A 21,575-nucleotide genomic window follows, 5' to 3' on the forward strand; every position below is an offset into this window, starting at 1 on the left:
TGAACCACACTTTGAGAAGCACTGAGCCATGAAACAAAATAGTCTCACTGGCAAAAAGTTCTCATTCCTTTGACGAAGAGTAATGAGAAATAGCAATAAAATCGTTCTTTGCATTTGTATTGAGGGGAGGAGTGTGGAAAAGACAATTTTCTTCCAAAAAAATAGTCTGAGAAGGTTATTCTTTCATCTCTACTTAGCTGTGAAAATAGAGTTTTCCCACCACTTTTGGCCACAGGGGAAACGCAGTGAGTCTCAACATTTAAGGGGCAAAGGTATCACCTTGGAAAGGTTGCGAAGACAGGCTCATTTGGGTACTGATCCCAGACACACTGATTCAGTAGACCTCCTTCATGCCTAATATTGATGTAGTACTTCCAATCTTTAAGCACCTTTAGGTATTCCTATGTGATCAATATGACCATTCTTAGTTTCACAAATAAGGAAATGTAGACTCATGATTTTGCCATAGACAAAGTATTAAACGTAGAACTCAAACCTTTTGGATTCTAAGATTCTAAGTTTAGTGGTGTGTGTTTATAATCTTATGTGTGCAAAATGTACCTTGACTCTTAAACACCCTTAACTATTACTGGGATAGGAATGGACTTTTTCATTTACTGCCACTTAAAATTATTTACTCTCCTTCACAATGATTGCCCATATTCAACATAAACATTTCTGAAGGTGACAGAATCTACAAATGCTCTAGATGTTCTTTCTCATAACTGTGCAATTGCAGCTAGAATATTATTCAAGAAAGAGCTTATTTTCTTGGAGTTAGGTCTTCTAAGGAATTATATAATTAGCTAGTACAGTGTGCCAAGGCTATAACAGCTGGTTAAAGAAATTACAACGGTTTTCAGGCAGGAGATTAGCTACCTGTGTTTGGATGAAATTGCATTGGACTTGGATCACTGATTAGAAATCTAGCCATGATTCAGTGACTCACTATTTGTGTGATTTGTGAAATATTGTTTTATGTCTCACCTTAAGTAAGGTTTCCATATCCATGCAATTCAGGTAATACCTACAACATGCAAGGTTCTTACAAAATTAGATTTTTAAAAATAGTGAGGGTAAAAGTGACTTCCTTAGTAACCCTTGTCTCTTAATTTGTGATCAATTTTTTTAAATAAAAAAGCAGTATGTTGTATATTGTCTTCTTCCTTGGTTTATAGTGGTTTCAGGGAGCCTGCGGTGACTTCAAATAAAGAACTTCCTAATAGTGTAGGCAACGCAAGGTGTAGTCTTTCTTCCCCCAGAGTTGGCTTATTTACCATCACTGAAGGTAAGTAGAAAGCTGGGTTGCAAGTTGTCAAAAACATTGTAGAGTCTGGCAGGGGTAGGTAGGTAGATCAGATGGCTCTAAGAATCATGCCTTGCTAAGGCAGCCATAACATAGTGCTACCAACTGGGTGGCTTAAACAACAGAAATTTATTTTCTCAGAGTTCTGAAGGCTGGAAGTCCAAAATCAAAGTGTCAGCAGGATTGGGTCCTGCTGAGGGCTATGAGGAAGGATGTATTCCCGACCTCTCTCCGTGGCTTGTAGATAATGTTCTTCCTGTGCCTCCCCACATCACCTCCCCTCTATGTGTGTCTCATGTGGCCATTTCCCCTTTTTAGAAGTCTACCATTCATAGTGGTTAGGACTCACTCTCATGGCCTCATCTTAAATAGTTACATCTTCAATGACCATATTGATAAATAAGGCACATTCTAAGGTACTGTAGGTTATTTATTTTAGAGAGACACAATTAAACCCATAACATTATGGATCAGTGATGAGCATTCTCACGAGAAACAGAAGAAATAATTTTTCTCTTAGTTTTGAACTTTCTAGCCATGAACCTGGAAATCTCTCAATCAGTCTAGGCTTATCTGTAAAATAAATGTGTGGGAGTAGACACATTTAATCCTAAAAAGCTCCTTTTGTTTCTAAAATGTTTATATCTAAGTGTGAGTAGGGAATCTTCAAAAAAAAAAAAAAAAAAAAACAAACAAACCTGCTGGATCACAAAACAAGCTATGAATTTAGCCATTCTCTTATTCAAGGCCCCTTATTTGTCCAAAATCACAGCTAGTAAGAAAGTCAGACTAGGAAACAGGTCAAATGTATTCTTCTGAAGAGCAAAGCCTCGGGGCATTATGATGAGATTGACTGATAAAGGAAAATAAATATATAATGTGCAGGATGCCTCACTCTTTAGTGAGTAGAAATTCATACATCAAAACATGTCTGGAAAGACAGATACAAAAGCAATTTACCACTATGATTGTCACTTAAGAGAGGAGAACTGAGTGGCAGGGGAAGAGCAGTAAGGGAAAATTATTTGTTCTCTTTACATCTGAATCATAGGAAAATGTATTACCTGTTTAGGGTAAACAAGTATTAAAACAGAAAAATATTCATTTAATTGTGCATTTGTTTATCTTTATATTTTCAAGCCCTGATATTCTGTATTGAAGTCATTTTGTGTTTGGGGACCAAGACACTTATATATGTGTTTCAATATGAAAACATATAATGAAAGAAGAGTTAATAAGCAGATGTTTCTGAAGAAGCTTTTGCTCTACAGATATGATACACTCAATGCACAGAGTGAGCGAGCAATCTGTGATATCTGTCTTCAAAGGACACAGAACTTGGCGATCAATGCCAAATTTACTGCAGCATTTTTCACCTGAAAAGTATCCACACCCTCTAGCAGTTGTTATTTTTCGGTCCATAATTTCAACCTGGCTGCCTACCTATTTTAGTGGCAGCAGCAGTTGTAAAAACTGAAAGCAGTGAGTAAAGTATAAACTGAATTTAATTAATATCTTTTTGAACCAAACAAATGCTTAAACCACTGTTTCCATAACTCTATCGTTGGCTGAAATGTCCATACCTGGAGCAGGTACCAAAATCCAGAGCCAGGGAGGAGACCAATGTCAAGAACATCTTTTTAATTGATTTTAGAGAGAGAGGGAGAGAGAGATAGGAACATCAATGAGAAACATCCGTCAGTTGCATCTTGCATACCCCCTAGTGGGTATCGAGCCACAACCAGGGCATGTGCCCTAATCAGTGTTCACACTGGTAACCTCTTGGTTCATGGGTTGACACTCAACCACTGAGCCACACCGGCTGGGCTAAGAACAATTTTTGAAAGAAAGGGAGACAAAGTGTGACAATAAATATGGTGGGATTTCCATTTTAAATATAGAGAAAATGAAGGTCCTGAAGAATACATATTGAAGGATAACAAAATCTTATATTTGAAATATCCTACTTGGAGCTCTGGTTTTTTTTGTCATTTATCTATAATATTATAAACGCATATTTAAGCCACAGTTGTAGAATAATCTCTGTAGATTAAGCATATTTAAAGCTGTCATTTTAGAGTCCTAAAGTGCCTCACCAATATTTTATGGCGACAGACCTTCTGGATTCACATGAAATAGCTGAAGAACATTGTAAAGAATGGATTTCAGAGCACATTCTATAGGCAACCACTAGGACTTTTACATCGCTGTTCTTTTATATGACCAGAGTAGCTAGACACATGAGCCAACATAAAATCATGGATGCAAATTAAGGGGATGACTTGATGCTATGCTTGCTTATGTTTTCTACTAATTGCTTAAATTAATAATTTTGGTTTGATGTAAATAATCTAATGTATAAAAGCAGTGATTATTTAGATTTTTTATTAAGATATTTACATCAATTATGTTTCTTCTGATATAACTGTTATGGCTATTTCTCTTCTATTAATGATGTCATGCATTTTTCCTATCTATCTATGTATCTATCTATGTATGTATGTATCTATCTATCTATCTATGTGGCCATCTGTCTATCCATTGATCTAACCATCCTCCCTTCATTCATTCAATAAATGTATGTTGAGTCCCTTCATTCATTCAATAAATGTATGTTGAGTCTTTGAGACATTTCAGGCTCTATGGTTACCTTAACAAATAAATATGGTATCAGCTCCCAAAATAAACCTTAATCTTTACCATACAGCTTCCCTTGATCACCTCCAAGTTACTTATCCTTCTCTTAAACTCGGGTAGCACTTAACTTATAAGACTTTATTTAAATATTTAATTGCAGAGTTATTTATGGAATGATTTTCCTACTGCATCCCGTTTTCTAATAAACGAAGAAAACAATATAGATAGGGTTCCTGCTTGCATAGTTTATTATTTAATGTAGTGTTTTGACATCTAGATGTTTTACTAGTGGCAGACAGAAGAGTGTTTTAAGGAGTGAACAATCACCTATGTCAATTCCATAGATACAAGAACCTTTCCTCCCTGCCACCACCTCTTCCCCCTGCTCCTTCCCATCGTCCTACTTCTCCTCTTCCTCCTTCTCTTTCTCCTTGTTGACTTTGTATTTTCATCATCTACTACAGTATCAGGCATATAGTCAGTGCTTAATAAATGCCCAATGAGTGAATGGTGGAGTAAGAGATTAATGACCTCTCTTCCTCGTACCCTCCATTATATTTCTAAGTGCTAGCCTTATAACAAATGCTTTTCATGGAGTCCAATGTATTGAGTCATTCTCCTGGCTTCCTCTTCTTCCACCCACATATGCTCAAAATTTCAGGCTCCACCTATGAACTACCTAATTGGAATCTGCACTGCAACATAATTCCCCTGGTGATTCATATGCACCCCAGAGTATGAGAAGCACGAGCACTGCTCACATAAACTTTACTTTCCTGCCCCCAGCTGACTAAACATTTGCACTCAAACTAACACCATACTTAAAATTTGGGGGAAAATGGGTGTTTTTGAGAAATACAAAGAACTAGAGTAGAGTCACATTCTAGGATTTGGTGATTTCTTCTTCTCTCTCAGTTTTTCTCTTTCCCCTTTCCTCCTTCCCACCCTCCCGTCTTTGCTCTTTCTCTCTCATAATGAAATCTTATTATACAGAGAAGCAGCACCGAGTCACAATTCTATGCTAATTTACCTTTTTTAAAAAAGTTCAGTTACTTATTTACTTTTAAGTATATTTTTATTGATTTCAGAGAGGAAGGGAGAGGGAGAGAGAGATAGGAACATCAATGATGAGAGAGAATCATTGATCGGCTGCCTCCTGCATGGCCCCCACTGGGGATCGAGCCCACAACCTAGACATGTGCCCTTGACTGGAATCGAACCTGGGACCATTCAGTGTGCAGGCCGACACTGTATCCACTGAGCAAAACTGGCTAGGGCTGCTAATTTACATTTTTAATGCTACAGAATATTAGCCAAAGCTAACTGAAAGCACAATAGCCACTCTCCTAGATTTGCCCCCCTTTCTAACTCTGTGTGCAACCTCCTTACTCATCCTTGTTCTTCTCCAGGAAGGGAGGAATCAATATTTACTGGGTATTAGACACATGCAGGTGCATTAGGGCAGTTTATTCATTTAATCTTTGTGCCAACAGGAAACACAGCTCTGAAACAGTCCCCAAGGACATATTCCAAAAGCTGTACCTTCCAACCACACATAGCCTTCCACTACTGCCCCAAGCTGCCATCTTATCCTATATACATATTTCTCTATAAAAGCACTCATATTTACAAATGTATCTTTTTAAAAAAATATATTTTATTGATTTTTACAGAGAGGAAAGGAGAGGAATAGAATTAGAAACATCGATGAGAGAGACACATCAACCAGCTGCCTCCTGTACACCCCCTACTGGGGATGTGCCCGCAACCAAGGTACATGCCCTTGACCGGAATCAAACCCAGGACCCTTCAGTCCGCAGGCTGATGCTCTATCCACTGAGCCAAATCGGTTAGGGCTACAAATGTATCTTTATTTGTCCAACTTATCCTTCCTAATTGGAATTATTTTGTGGCAGAGGTCATAGCATAATTTTTGTGATCACTATTCCTCCCACATAGTAGATGCTTAGAAAACAGAAGTTACTTGAGTGAAGTAAGTTCACACCATGTCTTAGGATTTGTTTCCTAAACATCATCTACTTACTTATAGGATTGATTCCTGTCAGGAAATGCAGACTCAGAAGGGACCACTGGGATCAGTCCTAAGCACTGACACTCCCATGTCTTAAGAGATTGAGGAGCAGGGTGGGGTACATGAATTCAAGAAAAACTGTCTCTTGTCTGAAAGCTACTGGAACATTCACCGATACAAAATCCCTGGGTCAAGAGAACAGCTTCTGTTGCTATTCCTTAAAAGTTGGCTTTAGGGAAACTAAGGGATCCTAATGGTTTTAGCAAATGTCCTCTTTTTATATCCACATCCGAGCTCAGATCCTATATCTGTTTTCCTTTCCCCTCTGTGCTTGTTTTTACAGATGTTTCGTTGTTCTTTCTGACTCACATCCAAACCCAATGGCTTATATGCTTGTGGATAGATGATAATCAGAGATACCCACTTATGTTTCTGCATATTTTATTGTACATGTATATATATTTTAAAATGTCCTTCACTATTCTGCTTCACTGTACCACAAATGGACAGATGATTCCATACTCATATCTTCAGAGGAGGAACAGAATAGACAGACAGTCTCTGATTGTTCAGACATTGTTTCCCAAAGGTCAGATGAGGGAAGGGTGTTGGGTGGCAGAGTGGTTCATCATTTTCTTGGCAAAGGAGTTAAGCAGTATGGCAGATCTAGGCAGGAGAGACCACTGAAAGTCTCACAAAGCTTTGTGCCCAAAAGTGAAAGCTGGGGACTAGCGCTGTATTGACCGTCACATAAATGCCTAGGTGGATGATGATCAGACGAAGTCTCCTACCAAAAGCTGGATGCATAACCTACAGATACTTGAACCTCAGCACACCCTGAAACAGAATTAAGTTGCATTCCTTTCTGGTCTGATGGAAATAAAATCAGCTCACAGAAAAGAAATGTTGCATACACCCTGAATTTGTGGGTTAAGATTCACACAAGACCTAAGGGTGCTACTTAGAAAGATGCTCTATGCCCTAATACTGATTCTGAAGCCAACCTAATTATGGATTTGCGACCATTCCCCTCAGTTGGAGGCATGAAGTGGCTTAACCCATGGCTGGCTGCACCCAGACTAGCACTGGAAGCAAATGACCGATATGTGTAGCAACAGAGAGTCTCTTGATTTAAATGGAACAAATGCTAACACAAGTCAAAATCTGTCATAGAAAGGAAAAAAAAAGGAATCAAGTCACACTTTTGCAATCAGTTAGTCAACAAACTTCCACATGCAAAATGAGGAGGGTTTACAGGCTATGATACTGATCACGCAATAGTGTTTGTTATACGCTGAGCCCTGTTGAAAATGACTTAACCCATAAAAGCACTATCACACACCTATAAGGTAGGTTAAATGTTGGCCCCACTTTGCAGATGGAGGTATTGAGATTCATGGGAGTTACGTGACTTACCCAAAGTCATATTGATGGTAAGCAGCAGTTCTGGGATTTGAACCCAGTCAGTCTAGCTACAAAATCCAGCTTGATCACCACAAAATGCTGCCTTTGCCCACAAACGCTCAAATATTTGAGTGGTATAACCCCCAAAAGAAGAGTTCCTCACGTCCCCCTTTATTTCAAAGAGGAGGAAGGCCACAGTGGCAAAGAAAGTAAAGAGATTTGCTCAGTGTCATATAACTCAGCATCTCACTCATCTTTGTTTTATGACAAATAATATTCAGTCAAATTAATCATGTTGCTTTCAATGTTTCCCCAAGGGCAAATCTAAAGTTTAAAACCCAACCTTTTACAGCCTTCCAGAAATTTTACTTCAACTGCTCCAAAGCTGACATGGGACCTGAGTGACAGGATGCCAAGTGATCTCAGAGGCCAGGCAAAGCACCTTGATGGATCTTCCCTGGGTGTCTGGGAAGGGAGACTGCCAGGAAGCCACTTAACAGAAGAGCAGTCATGATGCTCAGAACAGGGGAACCCAGGAGACTTCAGTGTGGTCATTTAAGAATCAGAGAATTGGATGTAATTCGTCCTCTACTTTCATTGAGACACCTAAGATTAGAAACCCTTACTTTGGAAATGTGCTTTCTTCATGCCACTCTATTTAAGCTCCATCAATTTCAAAATAAGATTCCCATGGGAAAGTTCCTCACCCCCCAAAAAGCAAAGCAATCATTGTGATTCTCCCTTGCCCTTAAGTAAGGACTAGCCCATAAGGGTACCATTTCACTGGCGTGTCCGAAGTGTCCACTATTAACTTTTATTAAAACATTTTGGACCCAGTATGTCTGCTGAAGGAGAATGATCTAATTTGGGGCAGATTTTTTTAAAATCCATCATGGATGCAAAAAAATTGCAACAAGAAATCTGTATTATTTAGTGACCTCCCATCTTAATCCTCTGCTTTGCTTGTGTTGACATGTCCTGTCATTGATACGCTCAGACCTGCATTATAACAACTGCTGAAAGCTGAATCAGATGCGGTTAGAAAAAAAGCCACTTACTGGATTCTAACCTTTTCAACTCTCATTTCTATTTCCATCCTAAGAATATGGTCATTGCTCACACAAAAGAAAGATGATGAGTATGAGGAATCTGCCAACTTAAAAAGACATCCTTTAGAGCAAAAAATAGAGGCAGAAGTCATTGAACTTGTGTTGAGAAGGCTGTTGACAAAGCTTTCCCAAAACACGGTAATTTAAGAAAGACAACTTGAACAACTATGGCTGATCAGGAAAAACAGAAAAAGAAAACCCTTGCTATCAGAACCCTGAGTTGTTTTAAGTTAAGGAGACACAGTGCTCTATAGATGGAATATGTCAGGGTCCTCTTTATTAAACAGGTAAGGAGTGGCAGTAAATTAAAATAGAGAGTCTATACAGAAAAAACATTAGATTTTTAGACATCTACTTGAATTCTAATGTTCTCTAACAAATTCATTCCATTGTGATGTAGATATATTCCAACAAAATAACGAAATTGTTAGTGTTACCCAAAAAGACACCAATGGGGAGACATGAACCCATGATGAACCCAATCCATTGAATCTTTTTTCATCTTTCTATGAAGGCATCTGGCTCCAGGGATCTTACATAACCAGGCAGGCAACTCACTCCATGGCTTTCAGACATTCATGGAAATCAAAAACAGAGCAAAACAGAGGTAGTGACCCACTCACCCCTGGCCTTTAAGGTTTTCCAGTACCTACCACCCTGGCATATGCAAATTGGACAGTGGGACTTACCGCATTAAAATTGGGGAAGAGGTTGACTGCTGCTGCAGTGTCAAGAGGAAAAGGAAGGAAGGGTTTAATATCCAGCGATGGTTGCAAAGGAGGGGCTGGTGGACGGACCAGGGCTGGGAGAGCAGGGCTCTGGCATGTACCACCTGCAGAGGAGAGGAGAGCAAAGGGAGCAATCAGGGACGTCCAGCACATTCAAAACAAACAAAAACCACACACACACACACACACACACACACACACACACACACACACAACTCATACACACACACAAAACACACACACACACACAAAAAAAAACCCCTCACACACAAAAAAAACAACAAAAAACAAACAAACAAACAAACAAAAAACAGCTAGGTCTCTTTTGAGACCAAAAGGCCAACTCTGTGGATCATTGGAAAAACCAAGACACGAAGTGTTGGGAACTGGCCAACGAGCAGATCTGCCATTAGGCAGAGAAAGCTGGTTGAGCTGCTTCTTCCTCCTTGGGTTGTACCTATCTGCTCATGTAAGCAACAGTTGACATTTCAAACATTTCAGATGTCCCGATCTATCCTTCTCTTCCTGCCTAAAGCTTTGGATTGGATCAGAACCAATCTGCCACCAAAATCCATGGATTCGAAAGGAAAACCCCTCCATGGCTCCACCATCCCTTTTTGCAAACTAACTTGTGCTCAGAATATGTATCCAGTCTGAGTGATTATTTTACAAAACTGCTCTTTTCCATCACATCCAAAACTCTGGCGGCAAGACGACATGAACCTGGCACGGAAAAGAAACTTAACCACAAGTACAGGCAGCAGTACCTCGCTGCCCGGGACGCAAATGGAAGATGAAAAACAGTGGACCCAGCTACCAGTAGAGCAATCCCTGAGCTATCCAGCAAACCCATAGCTTTAAGAAGTAAATGACTACCTGCTTTCTTCCCAGTCATGAGTAGGTGGACTTTACAAGTTCACCAATGAGCAGGCAGTGGAATATTATGCCAACAAAACACCCCCTATGTGTACAGTAGGCAGGCAACCAGCTGTTTGCAACAGAGCACACATTTTTGCACACACCCTCCCCGTCACCTCCCCGCCCCCAACCACCACCACCGTTATATAACTCCACTGCACTCAAAGGCTGGAAGGATGAAGCCCACCTCAGCGTTCCATCTCTATATTTTGATAACATTCCAAAACATCAATTTTCTGTTAATTAAAGGCTGCTGAATCCTAGGAAACTTAAAATATGCCAGCATTCTTCTAATCTGAGAGGCAAGCAGCAGACTGTAAAAACCTGCTGGTGAGAATCCAAGAGGCATTAGGAAAACAAAATACAGTGGGATTTTTTTTTCTTTCCCACAGCAGAGAATTCTGAGACAGAAAAGAGAGGAGAAGTTCATGCCTGTGCCACTTCCTCACCTGTCATCTTGTTTGCAAAACAGAGTAGAGTGAGACTCCTTACGATTCACCTTGACAAATCTCACAATCAAGTCTGTCAACTGTACACAACCATCACCTGGTCCCCATCAGTTACCTGAACTCAAGATGAACATTTAAAATATGACCCCCCAATGGTGAATCCAATCCTACTGGACCAGAGGCTCTGCTAACAAGGTGGATGACTTAATACCCATAACAGAAGCCATCAGCACAAGATTTAATTAACCATACCGAAAAATCGTCAGCTCTCCTGCTTCCAGGTATAAAATCAGCTGGAACCAAATTAACAAAAACAGTGTTTTCCCCACTCCTTTAATTTCCCTCTTGAAATGTTTCTCAGCAACAGCAAGGACAACAATAGCACATTTGAATCAGTAAAGCAATTAAAATAAAACGTAGTACAAGTCAGAAAATAGACAGATATTAAAGCAAACAGAGATAAAAGCAAAATATAACATACCTACATTTACCAGACCACACCATAAACTTATTTTATTGTCCATCTGGTAGTACATTAAGTGTGGGTGTGTAGACCTTCTTAGAGAGGGCATCCATAAAACTTTGAGTTTAGTATTGCTCAAAATTTCTCTTTTGATGAAAAGTTCAAGAATCAAAATAGCTTGGCTGGTGTGGTTCAGTGGTTGAGCACCGACCTATGAACTGGTTCAATTCCAGATCAGGGCATATGCCTGGGTTGTGGGCTTGATCCCCAGTGTGTGTGTGTGGGGGGGGGGGGGGGCGGTGCAGGAGGCAGCCGATCAATGATTCTCTCTCATCATTGATGTTTCTATCTCCTTCTCCTTTCCTCTCTGAAACAATAAAAATATCTTTTAAAAAAAAAGAACCAAAGTAAAATTTTGACTGGTGCCTCTTCAGAAAACTTCCAAGTAAAAATAAATTTTGGTTGAAATCAGTGGTATGGTTTAACATGTCCACAAATAATAGTGAGCTTTAATAAATCACTTAAAATAATTTTATTTGAGTCAGGTGTCATGCTGTGCAAAAGGATTCATTATCTTACACCATCCTAAAATTTCTGGCTAACATAATATCATGAAGAGGAAAATAAGTTGATAAATTCTTTAGCTATTTATGTTGCTTCCACAGAAAACAAGAATGTAATTCAGCAGGAACACATTCTGTAATTATTTCATTTACAAAGTGCTCTCTGGTTCAAAGAGATTAAGAGAAAGCTCAAGTTTACTTTTTCATCCAGCACAACGCTTAGCACAAATAATAAATATATGTTGATATGATCGCTTAGTGGAGTCCCATTTTCTCTCTTCCTCTGAGATATATATATATCCCAACTTTGGGAAGCTGCAAAAACTATTTGAGTTCATCTCTCCCCACCTATTTGAAGAGAGAGACCTAAAAGATCATTGGAAAGCAGACATGTGACTACATATTCTTTGGCCACTTGCTCTGCAAATACAAGTGTAGTGTGTTTCCCACAGCCCTCTCAGGGCTGAGGACTCATTCTGCTGCTGGGAGTGCTGGGAGCTGAGGACTCACACCTGAGATACTCTTCACAAACTGTCCTGGGTCAAAAGGAGCTGCCTCATCCAAGGTCAAACTGCCTGCCAAGTGGAGGGTTGGGTAGCCCCATACAATGTTCTCCTCCTGCCTCAAGGCTGAGCAACTCTGAAACTGTATTTCAGCTTTAATGCTCCTAATAGCATATAGAAGAGACAGAGGTCTCTGTTGAGATTGCATCACAGCTCAACTTCTCCATCAATCCTGCATCCCTCACTCCTGACAGTGTTCCCAAGAGCACTCCCAATAAAGCCCAAGTCCATTTCCCGAAGAACATGACCAGTGACACTAGGGCAGAACAATTTATGGCTCTAAGTGAAACGTTGGATCACTTTAAAACTACAGTGCTGATACTGAAGCACAGAATTGGGGCTACTCTTAAATATTATCTGGCTAACATTTCTGCCTTTGCAATTTAGGTAAGTCCTGAAATAGTTTACTTGTACCAATCTGTACATGCTCAGCAGTAAGAATATTATGTGCAAATAGTGCAGAATAAAAACCAGCAAGTTTAACATGTTTCATCTGTAAAGCAGATTAACATATGCTCCTTGAGGAAATAGCTGTCCCATTCCTTCATTTCTTAATAAAAATATTGCATTTAAGACATGAGTACATGCTTATTACTATATTCCTCTTTATAAAATTATCTTAAAAGTAATAAACGTCAAACTACATACAAAATTTATAGACATTTCTACAGGTTAAAAGAATTATTTTGTGGTTGCTATTTAAAAACAGTGTTGCTTCATACATTAGAATGTCACACTTCTGGAATATTGATATTCTTAATTTGAGCAAAGCATTTTGAAGCCTCCATGGGGGGTGGGGGCTGAAAAAGATATAAATGCATCCCCTTTGTATATGAAATTCTGCCTGTATCTAATACTACATATTGCACACCTATGCAGTTTTGACTTATGCAGTTTTAACAAGTTAAATTTTAACAAATTATTCTGATTTCAGAGCAATTAATGTCCCTTTGTAACAAATTTTTTATATGTCATTAAAGTCAACAAATTAAAAACATTTACTGAGTACAGAGTGGTTATGAGGTACTGAATGAGGTATTAAATAACAAAGATAGATACCATAAGTTTATCTTTAGAACTTAGAATTAAATTATAGAACTAACATTAAATACTACAAAGTAGCTGGGTATACATAAAAGTACAAATTTGAAAATATACTAGAGTAACCTATTTATTAAAATAGTTAATAGGGATTGAGAAAGTAAGACACATTGACTTTAGAAGTTTGGATTTTTGATAAATTAAAATGTAAACTTAGAAACATTTATCAATTTATACATATAAATAGGATTTCTAAATCAGTGGTTGTCAGCTAAAGCTTATGGTATAAGACAGTGGTTCTCAACCTTCTGGCCCTTTAAATACAGTTTCTCATGTTGTGACCCAACCATAAAATTATTTTTGTTGCTACTTCATAACTGTCATGTTGCTACTCTTATGAATCGTAATGTAAATATCTAATATGCAGGATGGTCTTAGGCGACCCCTGTGAAAGGGTCGTTTGATCGCCAAAGGGGTTGCGACCCACAGGTTGAGAACCGCTGGTATAAGAGATAATATATATAAAGTGCCTAGTACAGTGTCTAGCCAATTAGTTCTCACTAACTTAGGCAAATATTTTTAATGAACCTAATAAATTCCAAAGGGGGTGTGTAGGGTTAGTCCGCACTCAAATCTGGGCTCTGGGAAAGTAGATAATTAAGATAATTTTTATAGAAACTTCAAATTCTTCACTTTGTTTTGAATCCTGCAGATGGAGACTCTTTACAAGAAGAGGCTACTTTGCAAATCAATATTTTGAAATACTGTACTCCTTGAGAGTGGAATAATGTTCTCTTCCTAGTACAACACTTTTAACCTTGAATTTCTGCACGTGGTTCATTCGGAGTTCATCAAACAGTCACACAGCCACAGACTTTCTGTCTGACAGCTTAACCTGCTACTTAATCTTTCATTTTCAAAAATGACAAAACCAAAGTTCAAAATAATCAGAAGTGCCGCTGTTAAGTATTCATGCCAGTGAGTGCTTCAGAACTGTGACGTGTGTGTGTGTGTGTGTGTGTGTGTGTGTGTGTGTGTGTGTGTAAAATCCACATTTACAGAAAGCAGCAGAAATCCCTGACTTCCTAATGGGAGAGATAATTTCTATAGTTTCTTCTTTCACCATCAATCTATATATATAAAAGCCTAACCAACCATTTGACCATTCAACCATTCGACCAGTAGCTATGACACACACTGACCACTGGGGGCAGATGCTCAATGCACAGGCATGGAAACATGGAACAGACTGATGAATCTCAGAAGGAAGTGGGGACGGGGGAGGGCGGGAAGAGATTAACCAAAGATCTTATAGCATACTAGAGGCCCAGTGCACAGATTTGCGTACTGGTGGGGTCCCTCGGCCTGGCCTGTGGGGATCGAGCCAAAACTGGCAGTCCAACATCCCCCAAGGGGTCCCGGATTGTGAGAGGGAGCAGGCCAGTACAAGGGACCCCACCGGTGCACGAATCCTCTAGTTTAATTATATATTTAATTTATAATCTGTAAATGTGGATTTTACACACACACACACACACACATACACACATTAATTAAACACATTAATTAAACTATATATATATATATAATTAAATATATATATATATATTTTTGAGTTATTATACCATCAAGTCCTAAGTAGTTACTTGCAAAGCAACTAATTTCATACACAGTAAAACTGCTCACATCCATTCCCAGCTATTTGTTAGAATTTGCCATGTCCACTGTGGGAGGGAGGGGCACACTAGCAGTTCCAGGGTCCATGTGATAGTGGAAGAAATTTAGATCTGATGCTACAAATAGGGAAAATAAATAATGATGGATTTAGGGCATGAAAGCAAAACTTGATTTAGCACAAAGCACTTGCCATACAGTGCTGTAGTTAGTAAAATTAGCCAGCAGGTGGGTAGGAGTGATAGTACAGACAACGGCGAAATTTTATGAATCTATTCATTAACTAGCATGCACTAGGACTGCTATCCCTTTCATTCATTTAAATGTATGATAACTCTGCCAGGTACCTATTTAAATACCCAATTTACAAACTCAAAACCAAAGCTCTAGGAAGCAAAATGAATAGGTAACAAGTGGCATTCACTGGGAACCTGAGCACACTTACCAATTTTCAATGCACTGAGGCAAATAGCTTTTAAATTAAAACAGCAAGAACAAATAAACACTATAACATCAAAAAGGACACTCTACACAGTTTTGTCATATTAGGCAAGCCAGCTTTCTTGCATCCAGAAAGTAATGTGTTAAAATCATAAATCTTGTGAGAAGTTTTTAATAGGGTTCAAACAAAGAAGAGACACTTCCTTGTAAAGGAGATGACAAAAGAATATTCAGTATTTATCACCAATATTTATCTACCATGGGAACATGCTGGCACTGTCTTATATTTGAGAAAGAATCCAGAAAGACATGCATTATCATATCAAACATGTTTCAAAAGCCCTTGACTACATTCTTTAACATGTACTTGACAAATCAGAAAAGCAAATGTGTGTTTGTTGTATTCCTTTGTGTGGCTGCCTCTCAAATACTCAAGATTGTAGGTTGGGAATTACAATGGGCAGCGTGTTGTCATTTTTTTATTCCTTGACTAGGAAACTATATCTTTACCGTGTTTCTTTAAACCTTATTGATCCAAACTCCCATTCAGTTCCTATCTTTGTAGAAAATATTGTTCCCAACTGAATGATAAAACCAGAAACTTATTGTGAGATAAAATTTGAATTTTGTGTGACTTGGTCACAAGTTTCCTTTTTGCTGTTAAGTTTCCTCTCTGTTTTGGAGTGTTGATCCACCAAATAGGTTTTGGAAAGTTGATCCAGCACTTTCTACCTCAGGAAGAAGGTCCCCATTGGCTTAAAGTAACTTGCCCGTGGCAGGTCCATTCCAATGTTAAAGGAAGGTCTGATCACCAGGGGCAAGTGGGCAGCATGCAGCCACACAGGATGGTGACTGCTGTCTTATACGCCCTGCTCTTGACCACAGAGCAGAACGAGGTAAGAATGGAAGTATGAGTCAGGGCAACTGGAGCACCATTCTGGAAACACTGATTCAAAACCATTTGCCAGAATCAACGGTCAGTGACTTGATCTTTACCCATGAAAGAAAAACACTTGTCAGTGACCTATGTTTTCCCTTGTCCAAATTATTATTTATTCATTTTAAGTTGTGGTATTTACATATTCCAGTAAGTCACCCCAAAACTCATTTCGGAAGGCAGCTAAGAAAGTTAGACTAGCCAATATTGTTTTCTCTGTCACTGTCATTGAAGGCCATGACCCAAATCAAAAGACTGCTGTGAACTAGTTGTAAATATCCTGAGTCAAGTCTTCAGTTGAAGTAAAGTGGAGTCTCTCACTTAGGTAACCAAGTTTCAAGACAATTTCTGGTGCCTGGGAGACAATGGAGAAGATTCCATGAAGGAATGCCAGAGTAAGGAGTTTTAGTCATTTAACCCAAAATAGCCCTTTGTACTTCAGCCTCTCTGTCGAATAATGCATAAATCAGGACAAGTACCTCCTCATAGGAAATCGAAAGATTTCGCCTGGAAACATCCTCTCAAGTCAGCATCAGTGAATGCAAAAATGTAAAATTTCCCTCAAGGGGAATTTCCCAAGGTTTAATTATTTAATAAATCACAAAATCAATTATAATTAATAAAAAAAAAAAGGTGCTCTAGTGCAAAGCTGCCCAATATGATAGTCATTAGCCATAGGTATCTATTTTAAATTAAGTAAAATTTAAAGTGCAATTTCTCAGTCACACTAGTCACATTTCATATGCTCAATAGCCACATGTGGATGGAAGCTACCATGTTAAAAAGCTACTACAATTAAAAAACAAACAACGAACAAACAAACAAACAACAACAAAAAAACATGTTCTTCATTGCAGAAGCTTCCATTGACCACAACAGCACAGGTGAAAAACCAATTCTCAAGTGATGAGTAATTTGTAGATAAAGTGCCTGATACTGTCTGTTTCAGAGTGCATTGCAGGTAGGAGAGGAGTCTTGCTATCTCTTGGGGTGTTTTCCTTTTGGAATTGAGGAGGGGAGCTTTCCCAGAGCCAACATTGGACACTGACAGACACTGCTAGGCTCAAAGCAGAAAGGATTAGTCATCCCTTCCTAGAGAAGACCATGGCTAACCTACAAATCTTCATGTGTGATCAATGGTAATGATACTCAAAGGGCGACCTAATTTTAAAAATCGTTAATGCTGAAATCAATATTAATGAATAATGAGTGTTGTTGATAGCAATGATACCACATCTTCAAATGAAGGATGTAAAAAGGGGCAGTCGTGGGGTCAATGGATGTTTATTAATATCTGATACTCCTTGAGAGTTGCTATCACAAAGCTTTCATTTCACCAAAGTGTATCACACCTAGTCTCAACTAATAGCCAAGTGTTTAAATCTGGCTAATATAGGCAGTTAAACATGTCTAGCTGTTGTCTGGCTCTCAGGGTAATTTTGCCATAATATCTAGGCTTTAGTCATCTCACTCATTAAAGATAAAAAAAGATCCTGAAGTCTTGTTACATATTCTTGTTCTTACGTGACCTCTGTCTTTTGGCTGGGATTTGCCTGCCTGATCTCCATGCCAGTAGAGCTGGGCATGAGGTTCCTCCATAGCCTGATACACATCTTCCTTTCCCACGTTTTCTTCCACGTGGTGCCTGTGTTATAGTCTTTGTTTCATCTTTAAGCACTTGCTAATCTGTGTAGGTACTAAATGTGATCTCAGGTATTCATGAAACATTTCCTGAGATTAAGTAGCTGAGTGTGGTTTTCCTAGTACATCAAGATGACTTAAGCAAGACTCACACAAATTATTAACACCTTCATTTACCTCACTTAATTGTCCTTATTGTGTAGATGGCGAAGCTATTGGCTGAGATCGAGAACATCAGAAGAAGAGCACTTCTAAGAGAAGGCAAGCTAAATTTTCAACATAATAAGTTTAAGGTATAAGTGGAAATGTGCCTATTGAATAAGTGGGACTAGAGCTTAGAAGACAGTTCTGAGCAGACTTCATTCAGAGTAAACATTGGAGGAAAGTCATCAGGTAACCAGTGAAATCAAGGACAAGAAAAAGACTTCCTTGGGAAAGTGTAGAACAAAGAGACCAGCACCTAAGTCTTAAGGACCTTTAGCTGGTGAAGAAGATTGAAAACAGGCAAAGAGCAAAAAAAGGGTGAAGGGTGGAAGAATGTGATCACCCAGAGAAAAAAGGGACAGACAGTTTAGAAAAGGTGTGGGCAACACTGTCTAAGGCTGCCTGCAGAGGGATCAAATAAGACAGCAACGTATGTTAGATTTAGTGTCTCAGAGATTTTGGTGACTTTTATGAGTCATCTAAGTGCAGTCATTTAAGTTGATAACATCAAAGAAGAGCCACTTTTGGGAAGCATCGGAGATGGATCAGGGATTCAGAATGGAGAATAGTGGAGAGAATTATTTTGAAAATTTTGCTTGGGAAGGAAAAGTAGAGTACAACACCATAGATATTGGTAAATGTGTTTTAAAGGCATGGAAAGGGACTGATTCAATCCAGAATACCTACCATTACACACTTTGGGAATGGTAAGATTCAACTAGCAAGTAAGCCTGGAAAATGTGAACCCATGACATCACATTAAGCATTGTAATTTGTATTTATCTCAGTACATCCCTTCCTACATATTCTCTAAACATACATTGAAATGTGGCAAATAACTAATCATCTACTCCTGGTTCATAATGCAGCTCAAATATGACATCCTCTGCGTAGTGTCTCCTAGATGTCACTGCAGAAGGATCACTCTTGCGGTGCCCTACTCTGTCTGCCTGCCCCGCACAGGCTTGTCTAAACACACATTGCTGGACCTACAGCATTCACAGAAGGATGCGGTGCCTGGAGGAGTACGTCTATTGTATTCCTCCTTGACATCAATGAATTAGAAAGTCCTTGTACTGACCTAGTGATTTGTGGTGTGTGTGTTTTTAATGGATGGATGAATGAGTAGTTGATCAGCAAACAAATGACTGAATTAAAGTGAATCGCAGCCTTCTGAGAATATTGTACCCTCTCTTCTATTGTGCCCAAATTAACATTTTATTTATTTATTTATTTATTTATTTATTTATTTATTTATTTATTTTATTGCTTAAAGTATTACAAAGGGTATTACATATGTGTCCTTTTTTTTCTCCCGCCCTTGACAATCCCCTGGCCCAAATTAACATTTTTGATCCATTTCAGAAACCAGCAACTTCCCTGAAGAACTAGAAAAGAAATGGGTACTAAACAATCAGAGTTTATTGGAGTACATTGATAAAAGGTGAGAAATAATTTGTCATAGGTTTTTAGTTCAATTAAGCTTCCATTGTTGATTTTTTTTTCTTATAAACACACACAAATAGTCCAAACATAAAAAAGTTCTAATCTTTTTATATTATAATTGTATTAGCATTTTTCTCTACATTAGTTACTTAAACATGGATTTATTTTTAGGTGTAAATTTATTCCATCTTTATAAGCACTCCCTTTTTCTCTGCAGAAATAAAAGCAATAACATTTCAACTCCTGTATACTAGATGCTGTGCTGGGTACTCTATGTAGTATAACTCCTTTGTCCTTTCATAGTCTTATGAAAAAGGAAATAGTCCAATGGTGATGTTAAGACAACTGTTCAAGGCCATACAGTTAGTAAGTCGTAGAGCCAGGATTCAACACCAAATATTATGTTTCCACAGTCTACTAGGTGTACCGGTTAAAAATGCGGATTGACATTTTACCAGTTAATAATGTGGATTGAACATTAACCAGTTAATAATGAGGATTTTGTAATCAAAGAGAACACGATAATTTCAAGAGAAACATCAAAAGTGCTTTATTCACAGTAATGTTCATCACTAGCTACACATTTACCCCATCTTTCAGGTAATATGTGGATACCGTCCCAATAGAACTTTTCTTGTTTTGAGGCAGACAATTCAGAGACCCAATTTTCCACTTCTTCATATGTTTTGAAGTCCTGCTCAGAAAGTACATGTGCCATGGATTGGAACGTAATCTGAAGGAACAAGGTCTGGTGAATACAACGGGTGGGTTAATACTTCCCAGGCAAGATCTTTTAATGTGTCTTTAACTGGTTTTGAAGTGTGTGATGATGCATTATCATGAAGCAAAATTAATTTGCCGTTTCTTCTGGCCCATTGTGGTCATTTCACAATCAAAGTGTGGTTCAAATGGATTATTTGTTGTTGGTAGTGATAAGTATTAATGGTTTTACCTGGTTTTAGAAGCTCATAATACCACACCTTCCTCATCCCACCAAACGCAGAGCATTGTCTTCTTTCCGAAGCGATTTGGCCTTGCAGTTACTGTTGAGGGTTGACCTGGATCAACCCATGATGTTGTGTGTTTGGGATTCTCAAAATAAATCCACTTTTTATCACCAGTCACAATCCGATGCAAAAAAGACTTTCGTGCCATTGAAGCAACATTTTACTGATGACTTTTCAGTTTTCCATTTGTCTTTCAGTTGATGTGGCACCCATTTTCCTTCCTTTAAAATCTTTCCCATTGCTTGTAAACGATCGGAAATTGTTTGCTGAGCAATGTTTAATCTTTCTGCAAGTTGTTTTTGAGTTTGACATGCATCTTATCCAATAATGCTTGTAATTGTTGGTCTTCAAACTTTTTCAGTTGACCTGGACAGTCTTTGTCTTTCACATAGAAATCATCACTTTTAAAGCATTTAAACCAGCATTCACAAGTATCTTGAGATGAAGCATGTTCACCATAAGCTTCCCGAAGTATACAATAACTTTCAGCAGCACTTTTCTTCAAAATAAAGTAATAAATTACAACTTCCCGCAAATGCTCTTTTTTTGGCACGAAATTTGCCATTTTTAAGCATAAAAATATCTATGATATTAACACCTTCAGAAAATTTAACATATGAAGTTTTGAAGCTTGTTGTCAATACAACAAAACAGCATACATATCAAATCACATATATATCGACATATGTGTAACTCCATCTATTGAAAAAAATCCGCACTATTAACTGGTACACCTAGCAAGCTCTTATATCTACACTAGAGGCCTAGCGCACGAAATCGTGTGTGAATAGCTCACTGCCCACCATCGCTCATCTTACCACCCTGCCCACAGCTGCTTGGCTCGAAGCCCCACCCACTGCCGCTCACAGGCCGGGGGGGGGGGCGGGGGGGCGGCGGCGTAGGGACTGAGAGGTGGTCAATGCACCTCAAGGTGACTGGTCGAGTGGTCGTTCCAGTCGTTACACGTTACACTTATGGTCCCTGGCCTTTTATTATATAGCAGTGGTTCTCA

The 21,575-nt window shown here is 38.7% G+C and overlaps 1 protein-coding gene across 4 annotated transcripts in view; it reads right to left on the reverse strand.

Moving 5' to 3' along the window:
- ZNF385D (zinc finger protein 385D) overlaps positions 1–21,575 on the reverse strand; it is a 283,059-nt gene that overhangs the window by 207,145 nt on the left and 54,339 nt on the right. For all 4 annotated transcript variants that reach the window (XM_036332742.1, XM_036332741.1, XM_036332739.1 and 1 more), the window contains exon 2: positions 9,178–9,320. In XM_036332742.1, the coding sequence (XP_036188635.1) occupies positions 9,178–9,320 (143 nt within the window). The remainder of the gene's footprint in view (positions 1–9,177; positions 9,321–21,575) is intronic.

This window comes from Myotis myotis, unplaced genomic scaffold, assembly GCF_014108235.1.
Source record: "Myotis myotis isolate mMyoMyo1 unplaced genomic scaffold, mMyoMyo1.p scaffold_m19_p_13, whole genome shotgun sequence".
Classification (NCBI taxonomy): Eukaryota; Metazoa; Chordata; class Mammalia; order Chiroptera; family Vespertilionidae; genus Myotis; species Myotis myotis.